This window comes from Phalacrocorax aristotelis, chromosome 20 (genome assembly GCF_949628215.1).
Source record: "Phalacrocorax aristotelis chromosome 20, bGulAri2.1, whole genome shotgun sequence".
NCBI classification, from domain to species: Eukaryota; Metazoa; Chordata; class Aves; order Suliformes; family Phalacrocoracidae; genus Phalacrocorax; species Phalacrocorax aristotelis.
In genome coordinates this window covers 2201873-2223757 of record NC_134295.1, presented here as the reverse complement: position 1 = coordinate 2223757, position 21885 = coordinate 2201873, and the positions used below count along the sequence as shown (strand labels likewise).

The following is a 21885-nucleotide window of genomic DNA, read 5'->3' as shown; positions in this document are numbered from 1 at the left end:
CATGGGCTCCGCCTGCTCCTCTCTTCCCACCCCTGAGTCAATGCCACCCTTTATGCTATAAAATGGATGGTGATGGTGGGACATCTCCAGCTGGGCCACAGCGGCTGTCCACCCAGGCCCCTGCCATCATCCCCCCTCTCTCGCAATTCAGGATGAGGGAGGAGGAGGAAAAGTGCAGGCAGCTGCCCTTACCGCCAGGAATATCTGCGTGGCGCTGCTCACTACCTCGATGTACTGGTAGTCGAGCAGGCAGCCGCTGACGGTGATGACGTGATGGTCCTCGGGCGCCAGGTTGGAGTTCATCACCGGCGTCACCAGGCAGCCCGGCCCGTTCTCCATCCACCACGAGCGATGCAGTGAGGTATTGAAGGTCATGATGAAGTCTCGGTCCTGCAGGAGGGGAGCAGAGGAGGAGGCAGAGACCATGGAGCTGAGAATCTTTGCAGAGGGGTTGGGCAGAAAATGGGCTTTTCCAACCCGAGGGTGCTCCAAGAGACGCGGACCACATTAATGCAGTGTGGCCAATGAACCCCCACATCTCCCTAAACCGCAGCCAGCGTCCCCTGGGTTTGTGGCTTCCTCCCACGCCAGTGTCACGGACCATTTGGTCAAGCAGCATCCAGGTGTGCCACGATGACCAGGTGACACCCTGAATGTCACAGAGCGGTCACCAACGCGGCACCTTGGCCTCGAGACAGGGAGGCAGCCGCTTGTGATGCTGCTGGCTACATCCAGCCATCCAAAAGATGGGAATATGGAATCACCTCGCCAGCGTGGTCCAGAGATACAGAGCAGAGAGGGTTTCAGAGTGCCATCCCCCCATCCCCTCGGAGCCTTGCAGGGGCCCTGCTCACACATGTCCCCTCCTCGTAAGCCCATTATGGGGCTTTGGGGCTCTCCCTGTTTCACCTCCAGCAGCTTTTAAGTGGCAGGGCAGTAGGCAGCAGCCTCCCTGCTGCAAGGCACGGCTGTGGGCTGTCACTGGGGTCAGATAAGACACAGGGCTAATCCCCCAGCCCCTGCCTGTGCCATCCACATAGCAGGCTCGTGCAAGGCTAAGCTCCCTGGCTCGATCCCAGGAGGCACTGTGGCATGGTTAATGCTGATATCCCTGCCCGTGGATCAGGCAAGGCGATGGGGGCTGCGCAGGTGGGGACGCAGCCCCAGTGCAGGGCTCCTGCAGGCAGCAGCGGCATGGCTGGGTGAGCACCCACCCCATGGAGGGTCCTCCTGGCATGGCTGAGCGAGCACCCACTGCATGGTGGGGCCCCCCCAGCATGACTGGGCGACATCCATCACAGAGTGGGGCCCTGCTGGCATGGATGGGTGAGCACCCATCCCACAGAGGGTCTTCCCAGCCTCTCTCTGCACAGCCAGCCCTTGGGTCTGCAGGGGGCTGGGAAACCCGCTGAGCATCCCTTGTAGAAAATCACCGATCTGGGATTAAAAGTTTGTTGTGGCTGGGGATGGAAAAAATAGAAAGAAAGTGTGTTTCAGTTTCTAAAACCAAAGGATGTGGGTTTAGGTGCAGGGAAGCACAAAGAGGGGGTGTTCTGGCATTGCAGCATCACAGAGAAATTGGGGATTTCCACTGAAAACACTTGGTGGGAGCAAATTCTCCCCCCTATTTCATCCTCCGTGCCTGCTGCACATATCCAGCATTTCAGCTTTTTAGTAGAGCCTCAAAGGACCTGTAGCAACATGGGAAGGTGGCTTTGCCTTTGCAAACCCTGCAAGCAGCCCTCTTCCCCACCATGGGCAGCCACGGAGCGAGCAGAGCCTGTTTCCCTGAGCCGTCTGTGATGCCCTGCACACAGTGCAGGGAACAGCATCCTCAGAGCCGGGAGCAGGATGCCGGAGCAGGCATATCCTCAGCACAGGTACCTCGACCGTGGGCTGAGGATGCTCAAACCATCTAGTGATGCATCAGCACTACTTTCAGTTTTGCTCTTTTTTGTATGAGAGCTATAATTTAGCAGCCCAGAGTGGGATGGAGAGACACAGAGAAACATGGCCTGACTCACATCCTCACCCCCATCACAACCAGGATGAGTTTTCAAAGCCGTTAATGATGTCCAGCTGCTCCTGTGCCACTGCTGGGTGCTCTGGGGCTGAGCAGCACTTTGCAGAGCCCCAGGAGATCCCCCATCCCCCTGCCTTGCCTACCCCTGCCTGCACCGTGAGCCAAGCTGCTGGAGACCGTGCCCCAAACCTTCCTGTCATTGCTCATTCCCAGTTCCCATGTCTCTTCTCCCCTTTATCTCTTTGCCAGCACATTAGGAAATGGCGCCGTCCAATTTCTGCACCCCATAAAACCCGGTAGTGCCAAGGGCCCGCTGGTGATTAATGAGAGCCCTGCAATTCCCAACTCATCAGCCTCATTAATTTTACACTCCCTCTTCAAAGCCTCCCCCACACTGCCACCTTGGCCTGAACAGTCTGTCTGTCTGTCCCACGCACGCCTGGGTGCTTCGTGCTGCAGCCAGGGGCCCCTGGGGAGGCACCCCCAGCACCCAGGTGGGTGCTTTGCCACCAGGGTGTGGGTACCCACAAGCTCTGGGTCCCTTTTTGGGGGGTAGAGATGTCAGGCAGGGGAATAAAGAGAGCAAGCGGCAGGAGAGCAAGAGGATGGAAAGATGGAGGGAAGAGGGAGGGAGGGGAGGAGGTTGGAGGGAGGGAGAGGAGGCAGGTGGGGGGTGATACCTGCGACAAGCGTCCGACCTCCAGGTAGAAGCAGATGATGAAGGCGTTCCAGCCGACCCACAGCACCAGCCACACCGCGTACTGTGAGAAGAGAGCTGGTCAGGGCATGCCATGCCGAACGGGCATCTCCTGGTCCATCCCCCCACCGCCCTGCCCGCTGGATCCCGCCAGATCCGCAGGGATTTGGGTTTGGATATAGGAGGGGACCTGGGGCTGAGCCAACCCCGGGGGTCACGATGCTGCACCTGGGCGCCGGGAGCGACATCTGCGGTGGTACCTACCATCATGAGGTATTTGGATCTGTACTGGATGGTCCCAAAAATACCCAAAATAACAGCCATGATGTGTAAAAAGTTAGCCAGGATGGGTGCCCACTGGTAGCCCAGGAAATCAAAGATCTGCCTCTCCAGCGCCGCTACCTGCAACAGAGCAAAGGAGGGGTTGCAGGTATTAAAGCAGGGCATCAGTCACTGCAGCAGCTCCTGGGATGCTAAAGGCAAAGTGTAGCCCGTAATTAATGGGAAGTCCCATGGATAATTAGTTGCAATAGGCTGAAATGTCTCTGTGATGCATCAGCCAGCGGTGGGTGAAGGCATGGCAGCGAGCGAGGGGTTATTGGGAATAACTGGAGCTGAGAAGGGGAGCAGGGAGATGTCAGCTTATTGCCCCACCAGCCCCCTTTGTGCCTCAGTTTCCCCATCACCCAGGTCTCAGGCACTGCTAAAAATCAGCCCCCAGGCTGGGTTTATTCCTAAGCTCGGTTTATCCAGGGAAAACCTCCTGCTCAGGTCATGCACGGGGTCCCCTGGTATTTTGCAAGTGATTTTTCTGCCCACCCTGGCCAGCTTGTTGCCTGCCTTCCCCTATTTAACGCCATTGGGTTTTGATCACCATTATCTTTTGTAATCCGTAAATAAGGATGTGATGCAGCTTAAAAAATTGCACGGCATGTAAAATCAGAGATGGTAGCTGGTGTGATCTGCCTGTTATCCCAGTGCTTATTTATGGCTCTATTTGCTACTGGCTCAGGGTCTATTACTCTTAATTACAGGATTAGCTTAAAGAAAGGTGGTAGCAAAGGTGAAGTGGGAGCACTGGAGCATTTGCTGATGGCTTTAAGTTAAAAAATGGAGATTTGATGAGACTGTGGTTTTATAGAGAACTTTTAGGGAACTTCGGGGTGCGTCAGATGCTGCAGTCCCCGAGGGCACGGGGACAGGGCTGCAGTGACATGTGTCTCCAGCAGCCTTGCAAAACAAAAGACCTCTTTACATTTATCTTTTTGACAGCCCAGCACTGTCTCGTTGCTGTTTGAGATGCCCCAGATTTGCCTAGTAAACCCTGTGAGCTCCGGGGCCCTGAGTCCTCCCTGCAGCACTGTGCCTCAGTTTCCCCTCTGCACGTAATGACTGTCATCCTGGCAGAGAAGTGAGAGTTTATCCTGCCAATTGCAGGAGAAAATGGGCTTTAAATCCCCCTCTCCACTCACCTCCATCTTCCTCCAGTGCCCTGGATTAAGGGGAGCTGCATCCCGGCACTCCCTGAAGCTCCCCTGGGGGTTACGGCCACGGGGCTGACCCAGGGCCCCGCAGCATCCCTGCCCATCCAGCCCAACTTAATGCATCCTGATTACAGGGCAGAAATAAATGAGGTGGCAAAAGTCCTTCCCTAAGTGTTTCACGAGGATGAGGCATGGCTAATGCATCTGTGTGTGCAGCTGCCAGCTGTGCCTCAGTTTCCCCATCCATAAAGCATCATGCACTCATTGAAAACTGGCTTAGCGAGGGCTCTAATTCATGCCTATTTTAGCCCAGCTCCATCCCGCCAGTGGGAGGAAGGTCAAAGGCAGAGCCGAGGACCGTGGTATCCCATCCTCTACCCTACCCCCGGGATAGGATCTGCTGGATCTGTGCCAGCAGGATCCCCATTTCAATTAAAGGTGATGCAAAGCCATGGAGCAGCCGAGGCCGGGCAGCCCCTGGATCTGCAGGGCCGGGACCAAGGCTGTTTGCACTGAGGCTTAATTCACTTCCACGCTATTTAAACTCTCTGAGGAAACAGCCTTTGGAAATACTTACAACTGGGCCGTAAATCTTTTAAATTGAGGAATGTAAATAATAAATGATACAAGCACAGCCGTGCTCAGGGTTTTATAGCCATCCATTGATCTGGTGGCTGTTGACAGAGCTGCTTAGCAGGAGCAGGATGCGAAGGCTGTGAGTTTTGGGTACAAGTGAGTCTCTGAGTCAAGGGATGGGGCTGGGAAGAGTCTCTGAGAACATCACATCAGGTTGGAGCAATGGGCTTGCACCCACATGGCTCCTTTATTCCAGCCCATGAAGCCAGGACAGGCTGAAGGAGGAGGAGCTGGGAAAAGCCTAGTCAAACCGAATCCTTCTTCATCCCAAGGAGAGGCACTATTAGTGGCAAACACCACAGTCTCCCCGCAGATGAGCAAGGGCTGCTAATTGCACCAAAAAGCTTTGCTGGAGCCACCCTGGCAGGTGAAAGGCTGCTTTGTATGCACCGTTATTTCAGCTTATTCCCTCCATGCGAAAAGCAAATCTGCAAATCTTGTTTTTTTCAGCCTCATCAGATCCTGCTTAAGGTTAAGGAAAATCCGGAGACACAGCCCAAACGCAGCGAGTCTGTGGCTGCAGGTCCCCGGCACTTGCCACTGCAAAGCGCCAAGGGCATCCCAAGGGCAGCTCAGCAGCCTGACGCCCGGTTTCACAAGTGGGGAAACCGAGGTACGGCCACGCTCCAGGGGGAGTGGGTGGCACAGGGTTGGCAATCCTCGCACGGGACGTGGCAGGGCTGAGCGAGCACCTTCTCCAGCTCAGACAGATGCTCCAAGCGCTTCTCGTTGCTCACTTGCTGTGGACCCCAGGCTGGTGCAGCACCCAGAGCATCTTTGCCTTATCCTTTGGGTGTGAGATGTCCCCCAGCAGCAAACTTCAAGACACCCAGGCTTTTCATGCAGCCACCAGCAGCCATTGGTCAACAGTGGCCCTAAATGAAGCAAGAACAGCGAGCAAGCCCAGCCGTGGGGCTCGGTGTCACCTGCAAGCACGGCAAGGGCTCTGCAAGCTCTCAGCGTGCTCCGCAAGAAACCTCTGTGCAACTTGGGGACCAGCAACATCCAACCCCCCACAAACCCAGGTGATTTGTGGACCTCAGAGCATCCTCCCCAGACTGTCCTCCTCCTGTAAGGGTCATTTCCCATGCTAATAGCAGCCCCATTAACAACCCACCCTCATTTCTCCCCTTTCAGCTCTTGCTGCTGCTCCGCCGTCAAAGCCGTGATGCTCCTGGGGGTGCGGGGCCGGGAACCACACAACATCCTGCTGCTAATTAAGATAAACCTGCAGCCGATCAATGCAACAAGTTTTAGGGCTCCCTCTTAATTAAACACTCTCTAGTTTATCGATTGGCTCCAAAAGTTCCCTTTGCAGCAAATCGTATCAATTAGTTGGGGGCAGGCACGCGCCAGAGTCCTGCTAATTGAAACATGTTGCCTGCAATGATTTTATTTTAATCAAGAAATCGAAGCAGGCGAGACGCGGGGACCAGGCTCCATCAGCACGTGGGAGTCCCCAGGGAGGGCGGTGGCAAGCGGGGACATGTACGCAGCCCCTTGGGGACAGGGAGCCACCGGGGCTCAGCCCTGGGGCTCTGGGCAGGTGGAACCAGTGAGGCAGAGCTGGAGGAAAATGGGATTTTTTTAGAGGTGTTGGCAGCAAATTCAAGTGGGAAGGAGCTCGCCTACCCCTGAATCACCCCTTGGTTATGGCTCCTTCACCTTCCTTGGACCCATCCCGTTACTCTGTGAGGCTTTCCCTGTCCTTTTTAATCCCCGTGACAAGGACGGGAGAGATGACAGCCATGCCAGCTGTGCCAGGAGGATTGCGCAGACACCAGGGAGCACCTTCCCCCATGTCCCATCCACACCAGATTTGATATTTAGAGACTGGAAATCCCTCCTGCGACCAAGCTGGGCAGCGTCAGGCTGCCAGAAGAGCATCCCCAACCCTCCACGCTGTAGTGTTAAAACAGAAATCTTCTTGCCCAGCAGCTGCCATTTTTGCCCTCACAGAATCAGAGAATCACAGGATGGGTTTGGCTGGAGGGACCTTCAAAGATCCATCTAGTCCCACCCCCCTGCCCTGGGTAGGGACAACTTCCACTAGATCAGGTTGCTCAAAACGCCACCCAACGTGACCTGGAACACTTCCAGTCTAGAATCACAGAATGGTTTGCGTTGGAAGGGACCTTCAAAGACCGTCTAATCCACTCCCCCGCCATGAGCACAGAAACATTTTGAGCATCTTTGAGGTTGCTCAAAGCCCCATCTAACCTGACCTTGAACACTTCCAAGGATGAGGCGTCCACAGCTTCTCTGGGCAACCTCTTCCAGTGTCCCACCACCATCACTGCATGCCATTTCTTCCCTATGTCCAATCTAACCCTACCCTCCTTCAGTTTTAAACCATTGCCCAGTGTCTTGTCACTACAGGCCCTGGTAAAACTCTCTCTCCATCTTTCTTGTAAGCCCCCTTTATATATTGAAAGGCCACAAGAAGGTCTGCCCAGAGCCTTCTCTTCTCCAGGCTGAATGACCCCAGCTCTCTCAGCCTTTCTCCATAGGAGAGGTGTTCCGACCCTCTGGACCATTTCTGTGGCCTCCTCTGGACCTGCTTCAACAGGTCCACATTTTTCTTGTACTGGTGTCCCCAGAGCTGGAGGCGGCGCTGCAGGGGGGTCTCACCAGAGCAGAGCAGAGGGGTAGAATCCCCTCCCTCACCCTGCTGCCCACGCTGCTGGGGATGCAGACAGTTGGCTTTCTGGGCTGTGAGGCCACATTGCCGGCTCATGTCCGGCTTTTCATCCACCAGTACCCCCAAATCCTTCTCCACAGGGCTGCTTTCAGTCCCTTCATCCCCCAGTCTGTACTGGTACTGGGGATTGCCCTGTCCGAGGTGCAGGACCTTGCATTTGACCTGGTTGAACCTCAACCCACTCCTTCAGCCTGTCCAGAACCCTCTGGATGGCATCCCTCCGCATCAACCGCCCCACCCAGCCTGGTGTCATCTGCAGACTTGCTGAGGGTGCACTTGATCCCACTGTCTATGCCACTGATGAAGATATTAAATAGCGTTGGTCCCAGTATGGACCCATAAGGGACACCACTCATTACCCATCTCCATTTGGACATTGAACCGTTGACTGCAACTCTTTGGACGTGGCCATCCAGCAAATTCCTTATCCTTCTATCAGTCCCATCAAACCCACATCTTTCCAATATAGAGACAAGGATGTTGGGGGGGGGGCTCTTATTGCATCCTACCCTGGATTTCTGAGATAAAACCAACCCTGCCCTGCTCAGTAACACAGCAGTGGACAGGCTGCCTGTGGGACCAAGATCTCCATCTGCCCAGCAAGATGGACACCATGTCTGCATGGTGGCCATGAGGTCTTCGTGCCACCCGGGGCCATCCCTCGTCCTGCCGTCCTCACTGGGGACAGACTGGAGCCACGATGGCCCCCCCAGCCCATGACCCTGCCTGGGATTTATGGATGCTGAAGGAAGCAGGATTTGGCAGCAGAACCTCTGTGATATCTGTCACACCCAATGGCTCTTAGAGACTTCTCCAAAACGCACTTAATTACCACCAAACCCAAAGGGACGTGAGGACACGGCCACCTGTGGACACGAGTGACCCCGGGGCACACGCGTCCGGGCGCTCCGCAGTCCTGGCAATCACAGGGACGATTTATCCATACCCTCCTCCTGCAGCGCCTCGGGGAGGTGACGCTCGTGTCACCAGGGCCCGGGGCAAGGACGCTGGCTGTGGCCCCTGGCCCCCCCTGGGCTCTGTGGGGGAGGCGGCGCTGCCCCCCACCCGCGCTCCATCCTCTCACCTCAGCTGTGATGGGGATGACACATTTGCTGACACACATACATAAATATATTATTGCATCCTTAAAGCCTCGAAAATTAATGGATGGAAAGAGATGGCAGATTGCTCCGGCGCTCGGGGAGCGTCACCTCCTGATGGAGCTGGGGACGGGGGTGGTCCCTCCATCCTGCCCACTCATGGCCGGTCCCTCCCGTCTCTCCCTGAGCACCCCCAAAGCTGCAGAGCCCTACGGTTGCGTGCTGGGTGATGCTCTGGGGACATCCCTGCTCCTTGCTGTGCCCTCACCCAGCCCGAAGCCCCCCGGCCATCACCCTGGGGTGCACCAGCACCCCAGGACGCAGCAGGCAGGGAGTCATGCCTGGGGACACGAGGCAGCGGCCCCCCTCCATCCCCCAGCTGCATCTCAAGCCATGCCACACCCCCCATGCCCAGGTAATGATTTTTCTGGATATGTGATTATGTATTTAATCGCTTTTAAATAAAAGCCCCCTGTCCCCGACGTTCCCGAGGGGGAATCCAGGCATCCAGAGCACCTCGGGCAGCGGTGACATGAGGGCGGGGGGGGCGCCGGGTGACATGGGGTCCAGCCCTGTTAATTCGCACAAGGTGACACCGGTCACCCCATCCCTCTGCCAGTGGCGACAGCATTGGCCAGGCCACCACGAGCCCTTCCCCATCCTGGGCTCCCCCCACTCGCTGCCGCTTTAGCTGGGCTGTTTTGGGGCAGAATAAGGGGTTTGCACAGTCTTAGTACTTGGGTAAAACACTTTCTATGTGGGGAACATCCCTTTTTTCTGGGATAGAAACTCTTCCCATCTATTTTTTCCCTCGTTCTCAGAAAAATCCCCTTCCTCTGCCCATGTGGATTATTAAAACCCTTGGAAGGGCAATAGGCAGGTTTGCTCCTGCCTGCAAATGTCAGAGCCACATCCCAGGGAGCCGGCAGCAGAAACACTGCGGTTTCAGTGATGGGGGGAGCGAAATCTCTTAAAAATTCCCTTTTCCCCAACCTCCACCTCTGGGGCTGGCCAGGGGGAGCTGTGTGGTGAAACCCCCCAAAATCTGGGGCAAGACCCTCTATGCTCGGGGACGCGGGGTGTGAGATGCTTTGGTGGGATGAGGGACCGGGTTCCCTTGGGGTGAGCCGGGGTTGGGATTCCCAGGCTCAGGCTGAGTCCGGGAGATCCAGCAGCATCAGAAACGCTGGCTGAGGATGGGGAGCAGCGGCCGACCAGAGCCCGTGGGCTGCGTGTGCTGTGCTGGGCAACAGAGCCAGCGGCAGGAGGAGGCAGCACGTGGGCATGCACAGCCTGCCTGCACAGCCTGCCTGCACCGTCTGCCTGCACACACAGCCTGCCTGCACCCACAGCCTGCCTGCACACACGGCCTGCCTGCACACACGGCCTGCCTGCACCGTCTGCCTGCACACACGGCCTGCCTGCACACACGGCCTGCCTGCACCGTCTGCCTGCACACACGGCCTGCCTGCACACACGGCCTGCCTGCACACATGGCCTGCCTGCACACACAGCCTGCCTGCACCGTCTGCCTGCACACACAGCCTGCCTGCACACACGGCCTGCCTGCACACACGGCCTGCCTGCACACACGGCCTGCCTGCACCGTCTGCCTGTACACACGGCCTGCCTGCACACACGGCCTGCCTGCACACATGGCCTGCCTGCACCGTCTGCCTGCACACACAGCCTGCCTGCACACACGGCCTGCCTGCACCGTCTGCCTGTACACACGGCCTGCCTGCACACACGGCCTGCCTGCACCGTCTGCCTGTACACATGGCCTGCCTGCACACACAGCCTGCCTGCACACACGGCCTGCCTGCACACACAGCCTGCCTGCACACACGGCCTGCCTGCACACATGGCCTGCCTGCACACACAGCCTGCCTGCACACACGGCCTGCCTGCACCGTCTGCCTGCACACACAGCCTGCCTGCACACACAGCCTGCCTGCACCGTCTGCCTGCACCCACAGCCTGCCTGCACACACAGCCTGCCTGCACACTGCACCCACCTCACCGGCAGCAGGGCTGTTGAATCGTGGAGCTCGGGGTCTCCCCTACACCCCCAGCCCTGTCCTCACCGCCCCCTCCCCAGCATCCCACTGGCCCTGCTTGCACCACAATGGGACACGAGGGCATCACACGTGTGTCGTGTGCCCGTCACACGTGGGTATATGGCAGTACCCCACACCCCATGACAATTCCCAAGAACACAACTTTCAGCAGAGCAGGAAGCACCCAGGCCCCGCACCCGCTGCCAGCCGGGGTACAGGACTCCGGGAGCCCCTGGGGACCTGGCCGTGGGTTCAGAGGGGGCAGAGGGGTGAACCCACAAATGGGACACCCCACAAAAGGAGGATTCTCAACCACCAAAGAGGTGCACCCAACATCCCTGAGCACACGGGGTCTTGCACCAGAATTTGGCGGGGTTTGATCCACCAGGAGCCAGAAGCTCCCCTCAGGGATAGAGGTTGGGGAAAAGGGGATTTTTAGGGGATTTTTATTTCCCCATCACCAAAACTGCAGCTTTCCTTTTGCCAGCTCCCCAGGGATGTGGCTCTGACATTTGCAGGCAGGAGCAAACCTGCCCATCGCCCTCCTGAGGGTCTTCAACAAGCCATGCAGGCAGGAAAAGGGGTATTTCCTCCCACCTGATTTTTCCCAGAAAGGGGAAAAAAATAGATGGGAAGAGGTTCCATCCCAGAAAAAAAGAATTTCCTCCCCCTGCAAATATTCTCCCTAAAGGCCGAAAAGCCCTGACAATCCAGCTGCGTTTGTTGTCGGTGTTGGCGAGGCCGGAGCAGGCAGCGCAGGCAGGACACTCCTCCCGGCTGCCTGCTGCCCTTCATCTCAGCAGCAGCATCTGTGCATAAGGCTCAAATAAACCCTCTGCCCTCCCCACCGCGCTGTGGCGTGGCAGGAGCTGAGCGGGGCTTCGGTACCCCCCGATGGGTTATTATCCTTCAGCCGGGTGATTTCCTCCCGCACACCATATGCCTGGGGCTCGCCAGGGATTTAACTTTTCATTTCACTGCATTTTGAAGAGATTTGGGGTTTTATTCTGCCTTGAATTCTGCTCTGTGCTGCATCCAAAGATGCTGTGAGAGCATCGCTCCCCTGCCACTGAGTTTGTCCTGGATGTTTGGGGCAGAAATGCCCCATTTCTAGGAGTTTTGGGAAAAAATTATTGGGGTTTAGGGAGAAGACAGCCTCCAGGCAGAGCTACAGGGCAGGATCTGGCCCACTAGTGGGATGCCTGATGCTGTCAGTCCCCATAAGGGACACTTCCCGCAGCAGATGGAGCATTATTGGGACTAACGAAGCGCACGGGGCTCCCAGGGTCCAACTGGATCCTGCCCCCATCCCCAGGAGGAAAAGCAAAGCCCACTCCCAGCCCCGTTCACAACCAAAGGATGCTACAGGGCCCCGCATCCCCACCCTGAGCCCCCACAGCACTCCCGTGCAGGCTCACCCACATCCCACAACCCCTCTTTTTGAGGCAGTTTAAGGCATTTTGCTGATTTTCACTCTTGCAGTGCCCTCGCCCTGCTCCTGGGGAGCCCAAAGAACCGTCAGAGGCATTTTCATCGTACAGTCCCCCCAAGCCGCCCATCTCCACTTAGGGAAATTGGCTGCGACTTAAATGAACGGCAAGAGAGCGAATTGACTATTAAGAAGGTGCAAACACCACTGTGAACCCAGGGACTTCATTTAATGACTTGGAAACAAGTTCTTGACCTACTTCCAACTTGCAAAAGTCATCATGAAATCGCAGAGGAAAAAAAAATTAAAGGCGCTGGAGCCTTGATTGCTCCCCGGTACCGGGTGGTGATGAGCAGGATGCGGCCCCTGGCTGAGAAGATGCTCCTGAACTGAGCAGCCCCATTGCAAAACACGGCAGGAGCAAAAAACGGGGTAAAAGAGGCACAAATTGGGTCTTTCCCCAGCTGTTGCGACTCCTTGTTGATGCCAGTGGGTTTTGGGGGGCTCCTGGGCTCTGTGCAGCCGCTTTCTGCCCCCCAGTGCCGGCATTGCTCAATATAGGAGCTCCTGGCACGTGGCTCAAGCATCCCAGATGTCCGGGATGCAGGTGCGGATGCTGGGGGCACAGGCAGAGCCCCACCACGGCTCCCCATCACCCACCCAGCACCCACCAACCATCCAACAGGCTTTCCTTCCTCTCACCTATTTTTTTCCCCCCCATTCCCGGTTATTTATTTCATTTCGCCACATCCGGCAGCGTTGCCATGGGAACACAGCGGCAGCCCCGGCTGGATGCACTTGTCTAGACGCTGCGCCCCGGGAGCCTGCCGCCGGCAACCTGCTCCATGGGCTGGGTACGGCCCCGGGGTGGGCTGCATCCCTGGGTGCCAGCTCACCCATTGCACCTGTCCCCAGGACCCCCGGGAGACCCCAGTACCCATACGGCCAGGTGCCCTCCAAGACCTACACCCCAGATCCATGCTCCTGGTTCCATCCATCCCGGGGGGGTTCCCAACAATGAGGGCTGGGAAATGCAGCATTGGGGTGGCTAACAGCTGTAATGATAATAATAATAATGATGATGATAATGATAATAATAACAATAATAATGATAATAGTAGTAATAATATATCCCCTACATGTAGTTCAAGGGTTGCAAAGTGCCCTTTGAACAACGCAGACTAAACACAGCCCCCTCCTGTTCTGGCTCCATCATGGGGAAGGGAAACTGAGGCGCGGCACGGGGAGACACCCCCACACCTTTGCAGTGCTCTCAGATGCCGGGAACGCTAAAACCTGGGGCAGTGGGCGTCCGCCACGGAGAGGGATCCTTCATCACCACCCCCAGCTCCTCCTGATTTATCCCCCTAACACAAAGCCCTGAGGCACTGCTGGGCCCGTCGGCTCCCAAACCTACGGGTTGTGGGTGGATTTGGCTCTCGCCAGCTCCAGTGTCTCCAGCGAGGACCCACAGGGGGTCATTACCCCCAGGGGAATTTTGATAGGTTTTTTCTCCAGCAAACATCACAAATTTCAGATTTCCCCCATGAGCAGGCTTGCTTAACTCTAATACAATATTACATCTATTTAACTTTAATACGAGATTACATCTATTATTTGCACTGTCCTTTAAATGCTGAGACAAGACTTTTTTCTTTCTCTCGCCTCCCAGCAAGGAAACATTTCCACGCTGCGGGAAAGCCGAGGAAGTCAAAGCAGCTCAATTCCCCATCTCGCCCATCAGATGTTTTGGCTCCGGAGCAATGCCCTCCCACTTTATTCCCATGGGGAATCACTCCATCCCCTTGGGAATTGCTCCAAATCCATTTAAGTGTCCCTGCAGAAGGGAGCCAGGGTGATCCTGTTAACCCCGAGCTTGTGATGCTCTGCAGCCACCCAGCCTGACCTTGCAAATGACCTTGAAACAACCCATGACACAGGGGTCTCCTTGGTGGGGAGGCCCATAACTAGTGGTGTTCCCCAGGGGTCTGTGCTGGGTCCAGCCCTGCTCAACATATTCATCAATGCCCTGGGCGCAGGGACGGAGCGTCCCTGCAGCGAGTTCACTGACGATCCCAAGCCGGGAGGAGCGGCTGATACGCCGGAGGGCTGTGCTGGCATCCAGCGAGGGCTGGGCAGGCTGGAGAGCTGGGCCCAGGGGAGCCTCAGGGAATTCAACAGGAACCAGTGCAGGGTCCTGCCCCTGGGGAGGAACAACCCCCCGCACCAGCACAGGCTGGGGGGGACCTGCTGGAGAGCGGCTCTGCTGGGAAGGCCCTGGGGGTGCTGGGGGGCAGCGAGGTGACCCTGAGCCAGCACCGGGCCCTTGGGGCCAAGGGGGCCAGCGGTGTCCTGGGGTGCATGGAAAGGAGCGCGGCCAGCAGGGTGAGGGAGGTTCTCCTCCCCCTCTGCTCTGCCCCAGTGAGGCCACATCTGCAGGGCTGCGTCCAGTTCTGGGCCCCCCAGTTCAAGAAGGGCAGGCAACTGCTGGAGAGAGTCCAGCGGAGAGCTACGGAGGTGATCAGGGGCTGGAGCATCTCCCTTGTGAGGAAAGGCTGAGAGACCTGGGTTTGTTCAGCCTGGAGAAGAGAAGGCTGAGGGGGGATCTCATCGATGCTTATCAATATCTGAAGGGCGGGTGTCAGGAGGATGGGGCCGGGCTCTTTTCAGTGGTGCCCAACGCCAGGCCAAGGGGCCACGGGCACAAGCTGGAACACGGGAAGTTCCCCCTGAACATGAGGACAAACCCCTTCCCTGTGCGGGTGCCAGAGCAGGGGCACAGGCTGCCCAGAGAGGCTGTGGGGTCCCTTCCCTGGAGACATTCACACCCCGCCTGGACGCGGCCCTGTGCCCCTGCTCTGGGGGTGCCTGCTCACGCAGGGGTGGGACGGGGTGAGCTCCAGGGGTCCCTTCTGACCCCCGCCGTTCCGGGATTCTGTGACTTAGAATCACAAAATCATCAAGGTTGGAAAAGACCTCTAAGATCATCAAGTCCAACTGCCAACCCAACACCCCCAGGCCTCCTTTAGGCCCTGAAGTGCCATGACTACACATTTTTTTGAACCCCTCCAGGGATGGTGACTTGGGGCGGTGGCACCCATGGGATGGGGTAGGGAGGTACCAGCAGTGTTCCTGGGGGGGAACGTGCAGCAGGGACAGCAGCGGTGCCTGAGGAGGCATGTGCCGTGGAGGGGAATCTGAGGCACAGGGCTGCGACCCCAGCGGGACCCAGCCATTCATTCCCGTGAAGCTGAGGAGCCTTCACACCTCCAGGGCTGAAGCACCAAGGCCACCGGTGGTGGCCACGGAATGGCTGGTCCTGCAACACCTGGCTGCTGTGCACTGCTCTGCTGTGCCTCAGGCTACCCGGAAAGGGGCTAAGTCTTGCCTGGCCCTGCTCAGTGTCACACTGGGGAGCATTTGTTCTCCTGGGCAAGGTGACCAACTCCATCAGAGCAGGTCTAATAGGGAAACTGAGGCACAGAGGGGTGGCAGAGAAGACCAGAAGCTTAAGCCCTGGATAAAGTTTGTGCCCTGAGGACACCGGGCTGAGAGCTGCTCCAAACCTGTGGGAGTGGGGCTGAGATGGCTGGGTTGGCATGGAGAGATGGGATTTGGGCTGAATCTTGCTGAATTACGACTTTTAGCCTAAGTTAAGCCACAAGGAGAAATCAAACAAGAGATGTGGGCAACAGCCAGCGGCACAGGGCTGCAGGAGGAACGGGCACAGGGGAGCGATGGGACCCAGGGGCAGAGCCTGCCCACGCTGCCTTGGGCAGCCACAAATAAGGAAGTTAGCCTTTGGGTTGGAGCAAATCGATGTGGAAGCAGAGGGGGAAGTGAAGGGCCCCTACAGCCCTGTGCCATGCCCGAATAACCCAGCTTGTGTCTGGAATGGAGCGTGAACAGCGGAGCCTGCTGTCCCATCCTTCCATCCCATCCCACCCTATCCCACCCCAACCCCCCCACACCCCACCCCACCCCACCCCATCCCATCCAACCTATCAGTGCCCTCCCAGACCATCCTATCCACCCTATGCATTCCATCCAACCCATCCAAGTCATCCATCCCATCCCTCCTATCCATCAATCTCATGCCGTCCCATCCGTCCTGTGCATCCCATGTATTCCATTTGTCCCATCCACCCCACCCCATCCCACCCCATCCCACCCCATCCCATCTATCCCACCCCAGATAAACCCCTCGCCCTGGTCTGACACAGATCCCTGATCCCCAGCACAGCCCTGGAAGCACTTGCTGTCTGTGAACCTTCGGCAACATACCCCCACAAAAGCTGGCTTCAACAACCAGCCTTTCGGATGAAGAAAATTGGGATTAATCAAGCGCCTCAATTAGCCACAACGAGCCGCGGCTTGTCATCACGCCGGAGACTCACAGCAGAAAGCACATTAGTGCATGGCCACTGAGAGGCTGAGAATTAATTAAAATGGAGCAAAAAGCCCTAAAAAACCCCAAGTGACTGGGGAATTGCTCGGAGCAGGGGAATTTCTCCCTATGAGACTGGAGATGCTGAGTGGAGCCACATCCCTGACCCTGGCAGAGCATCACCGGTGTCTCCTCTGGTGCTCGTTTGCCCGTGGGATGCAGTGACAAAGGGGACACCCACCACCACCCCGGAGACCCCAGTGCTCACCCAACCCCTTGTCCCACAGCCGACGGGGCGAGGAATAGCCCAGCAGGAGCTCAGCGCTCAGCAATGCTAGAGCCATCAACACGCCATAGGGGAGGACTGATCCTGCCCCGCTCCAGCCCGGGGAGGGGAGCCAGGGCTTAAATCTGGGGGATCTTGCCTTTATACCTGGGAGATCTTGGGCTTAAACTTGGGAAATCTTGGGCTTAAATTTGGGGGATCTTCAGCTTAAGTCTGGGGATCTTGGGTGTAAATTTGGGGGATCTTGGGCTTAAACTTGGGAGACCTTGGGCTTAAACTTGGGGGATCTTGGGCTTAAATTTGGGGGGTTTGGTACTTAAATCTGGGGGATCTTGGGCTTAAATTTGGGTGGCACACAGGAACAGCAAACAAGATGGGGAACCAGGAGAGATACAGGGAGCCTAACCCCCTAAATAACAAATTCTGGGGGTGAAACACAGACAAACACCAGGGCTGGACCGGGCTGGGGAATGAGCAGGAGCTGGAGGCTTGGATCTGGCCAAGATCTGGCGCAAGGGGGGATCCTGGGAAAAGCTGCTTTAGGCCACTGGAAAGAGGAGGAGCAGGACAACACTGTCTCCAAAAATTTGCAGAAACCCACCAGACACTGTCCCGGGTGGGAGGGGACGGATCCTGGCCGAGATGTCCCCACCAGCCTGTGGAGGCCAAGCCCATTTGGACAAGGATTAAGCCGCGAGCAATATCGATGCTAATTCTCCTGGTTAAGTTCTTTAGCCTGACATCTACAAGAAGAAATAGGTAATTTCCCCCAGATCTCAAACAACACCTCAAAGACACTGTTAATATAATCTGATAGTGGGGAGAAAAAATAAATAAATTAAAAAATATATATAAAAATTCAAATTTACTGACTTATTTAGTGACACCTTTCATAATCAGTTCTCCCAGGAAAGAAATACTGATTAAAGCCAAGCGCGTTGCTATGGAAACCGGCAGTCCCTCCTCCCACGACCCGCAGGCTGGGAAGGAGAAAATCGGGTGAGGAAATCTGCCTGGTAACAACCCCGTTAATGAGCCGGGGAGCAAAAATAATCCCTTGGAGCGATGTCACTGCGAAAGGAGCAGCCGGTGGCAGCCGGTGGGGAGGCAAAACTGGGCACGGCTCCCAAAATATTGATTTTTATAGGAGGGTAGAGCTGTTTTGGAGGAGGAGGGGATGCTCCTGCATCCTGGAGGTGGCACCCAGGGGTGACTGGGTGCACCCACTGAGCCCTGCAAGTGTGGGTGTTTCTTCCAGAACTTATCCAATTTTTTAGCCTTAAAATACAGGATAAAACCACACTGAGACACAGGTTTAAGAGATTCAGCCGACCAGCAGCCCGCGAGGAGGTAGCTGCCAGCACAAAAGGGATTTATATGACAAACCCCGTGGGTTTCCCTCTCCTCAGGGTGATTCCCCAACCCCTGGGCAGGCATGAGGCGTGGCGAGGGGCATCGCTGCCTGCTGTCATGCCCCCGCTCAGCCCCAGGTGAGCGAAACCCTCGTGGGCCAGAGTTTGTTGGAGAATTGGGAATTTATTCATATTCCTATGTTGAACAATGGTCCCAAGCTCCTGGAGGAGTTTGGGGGTCTCCTCCTGGCTGGGTGTGTCCCTCAGCCCAGCACCCCGCAAGGAGAAGATGCTTGAGGCACCCATGGGTGCTGGCGAGGCAAGGATACATCTTCCCATGGGCTGAATATAAAAGGAGCTGGGGCCAGCAGCGAGCAGCACGGAAGGGACTTGGCTGTTTCCCCAAGCACCCATGATGCTTTTTGGAAGACTTTAATTCGCAAAGGTCTGCACAGGACATCGTCAGTGCTGCTCTTTATCTATTGAAGGATCTAATAACAATCCCACCCGTCATCTTCCTTAAACTCCCCATCACTGTCAGCGCGACCAGGGATGGGGGTGGAGCCCCACTGCTCCGGCCACGGGACCATGGTCCAGCCCGGGGCTGTGATCCTGCAGGGCCAGAGCAGCCCACCGCTGCCATCACCCCACCCACCCGCACCCCGGAACGACTGCAAACCGGAATACTGGAGCTGGAGAGGCATCCAAAGGGATGCGCCATCCTCATAAAACCAGAAACCTGAATATTTTGAACAATTCCTTTAGTGAAAGAGCTGGTGCTGTTAAACTCACCAATACCTTTCCCATTCATCGCGGCGAGGATTTAATAAGGCGCCTTAGCAGAGCGTGCCGTGACCACCAGCGCATTATTAAATGCAGCGATTAGCAGCTGCCGCGGATGGGAGCTCATTAGAGACTTCTTAAACATCCATAAAAATTGCTTTTATTAATTGGTTTGTCCTCTTTTTATACCCACTGCATTTGGGAGGGGTTTTTGGGGGTTGCTTTTTAGGAACCCCTTTGTTGCACGGTGGTAGATGGGGAGCTCCTGGGCCCAGATCCATCCCAGAGCCCACCCTGGGGCCTTCCCACTCCCCTCGGCCGCATCCTTCAATGACAAGGCATGACACTGGGCTGTCGCACCGGAGACAATGTCACCCAAGCATCCCAAACCCCGCAGTGGGGCTGGCACGGCCATCAGTCCCCTGCATTCAACAGGGATGCGAGCCCATTCTGCTGGCATTGGGGAAACCGGGATTTCCCCCAAAAACCTGTTGTAGCCCCCATAACCACAGGGGATGGCTTTGCCAGCTAAGTGATGGGTGCTGCCCCAAGCCACCCCCCTTTTGGGTGCACGCGCAGGAGGGGTAAGGATTTCCATATCAAAATGTTTGGGGAAAACCTAACCCAGCAGCACCCATGGCCTGGATGCAGGATTGGGGGGGACTCCTGGGGTCCCCACATGGGAACCCCATAGCCTGGACACAGGACTGATGCTCCCACCACCTGCAGGGGTGCCCCTGTGGGTCGCCCCATGGGAAATGCGGCTTGGGGGCTCTCCCCATATCCCCTCACTCCATCCCCTCCTCTGCTGGGTGGGGGACACTAACCCCACCATCAACCCTGCTAACGAGGCCACCACTAATTGCTGGGCAGGCAGCGAGCCCGTGCCCCATGTATAATTCAAGCCCCTTTGTTAGGGCTGGGTTTGCTTTGTTTGGCAAGTGCTGCCTCCCCGCGGGACCCCCAGACCCAGCCACCACGCAGCTCCTTTGCTGGGGGGGCCTTGATTAAAAATAATTAGGGCCTGGGGCTGCTGCGAGGTGGGAGATGGTGTCATTAGTGGGGTGAGGGTCATTATTGGGGTCAGCATCCCCCCCCAGCGGAGGAGAAGATGGAGCAGGGGGACACAAGGAGAGCCCTGGAGTCCCATTTCCCATGTGGGAACCCATGTGGGGACCCCATCAGGTGGTAGGAGCATCAGTCCTGTGTTCAGGCCATGGGTGCTGCTGGGCTGGGCCTTCCCCCCAAATACTGAGATTAAAATCCTCATCTCTCCTGCAGGTGCACCCAAAAGAGGGGCTGGTTTGGGGCAGCAGCGCTCTGTGGGTGCCAAACTTGGCAGCCGCACCCGTCTCCTGCACGGTGTGGTGGGAGCACTCATGGGATGATTGGGAGGACCTGCACCCGATGGGGCATAAATTGGCCTGAAATGGGTGAGGGTGTCCCTAAACACAGCCCCTGACACCCACCAGAGCCCCAGGTAGACACCCCAAATATACCGTAGCATCGCTCACCTGCGCTTCCCAGACCAGCCATTCCCAGCGCCAGGCACGGGCACTGCCAGCACCCTGCCCAGCAGCGGTCCTGAGCTCAGTCCTGCAGCCCAGGGTCAAATCCAGGCTGGGCTTAAGGGGCAGCAGCCCTGGGAAGGACTGCCTTAAAATCTGGTGAGATACAGCCTGAGGAAGGTTGGTGGCTGCGGGCCTGGCAGACATGTCCTCCCTGCAGGGACCTGCCCCAGCCTCCACTTGCCATCACCCACACAACTGTTGAGCTACAGCGGAAAAAAAAAATAAAAATGCATAAATAAAGCCTTTAATGATCAATTGGTGTTTATTGAGCAGGTTGTAACAATACCAGCCTGCTGCTGCCAAATTAAATCCTTGTTTGGAGCCACTGAGTCAGGGATGTGATGCGAATTCCCAGGAGGGAATAGAACAGGTCCTGGCACTGATCCTGCACACGCTTCCCTGCCCCTCCAGGCTCTGTCCCGTGTCCCTCCCAGGGGAAAGGGGGGGTGACATCCTGGGTGTCCCCCAGGAGCAAAGGGTGAGGGGATGTGACCATGTCCAGGGCTGCAGCGGGAGAGCCAGGAGCTGGAGGGGATGGAGGCACAGCCGGGCTGGGCACGAGGACCCCCAGCCCCCAGCCCAGCTCCCCATGAGCCCCATGCCTGGCCCCAGCCCCACAGCATCATCCCCACGGTGTCCCCACCAAAGCCTGGCTGCACTCCCCATGGCCATGGGACTGCCAGGGGATGCCACCACTGACACACACGTGTCACCCTCTAGCCCTGGGGAGCAAGCAGGCACCCCCAGACCCCCCCAACCTTGCTGCACTCTGACCGTCCCACCAGCCCTTGTGCCAGCAGTCCCCACACCACCACGGGGACTCAGTGCCAGCCCCATGCCACCCCAGTGCCTGTCCCAGGGATCCTGCTGTGTCCCCCACCCCGAGCCAAGGGAAAACTGCACCAGATGCTACAAAAAGGGGCCAGGAAAGGATGGTTTCACCTCAGAGTCCCAGCAGCTGCTGAGGGGAATTGGCAACCAGTTGGTGACAGGCTGGAAGTGGCAGCAGAGGAGGGGACAGCAAGGGACAGGAGCGATGGGGGGTCCTGGAGGCGCAGATGGGGATGCTGTGCCCCCGGGATGGGTAAGGGGGACAGGGCTGGTTCCTCAGCCAAAATAGGAGCGGGGAGGGAAGAGAAAATACGAATCAGAGCCTGCAAAGAGTTTGTGCAAAGCTGCCTGCCCCATGCCTGGCTGCTGCACCCGCAGGATGGGTGCCGGGTGCCTTCCCCAGGGCTGGGGGATGCAGTTCAAGGCAGTGGGGACCCCGGCTGAACCCCACGGCCACGGCTGGCACTGCTGCGCTGCCCAGCCTCCCACCGCTCCAGTAGAGGAGGAGGGGGAGGATGTGTGTTCGGGAAAGAGCCCCGAGGGAT

At 57.0% G+C, this 21885-nt stretch overlaps 1 protein-coding gene across 1 annotated transcript in view; it reads right to left on the bottom strand.

The window, feature by feature from the left end:
• NKAIN1 (sodium/potassium transporting ATPase interacting 1) overlaps window positions 1-21885 on the bottom strand; it is a 40035-nt gene that overhangs the window by 8774 nt on the left and 9376 nt on the right. The window contains exons 2-4 of the mRNA XM_075114749.1: window positions 2985-3122; window positions 2704-2784; window positions 193-390 (exon numbers count right to left, since the gene is read on the bottom strand). Of these exons, the coding sequence (XP_074970850.1) occupies window positions 193-390; window positions 2704-2784; window positions 2985-3122 (417 nt within the window). The remainder of the gene's footprint in view (window positions 1-192; window positions 391-2703; window positions 2785-2984; window positions 3123-21885) is intronic.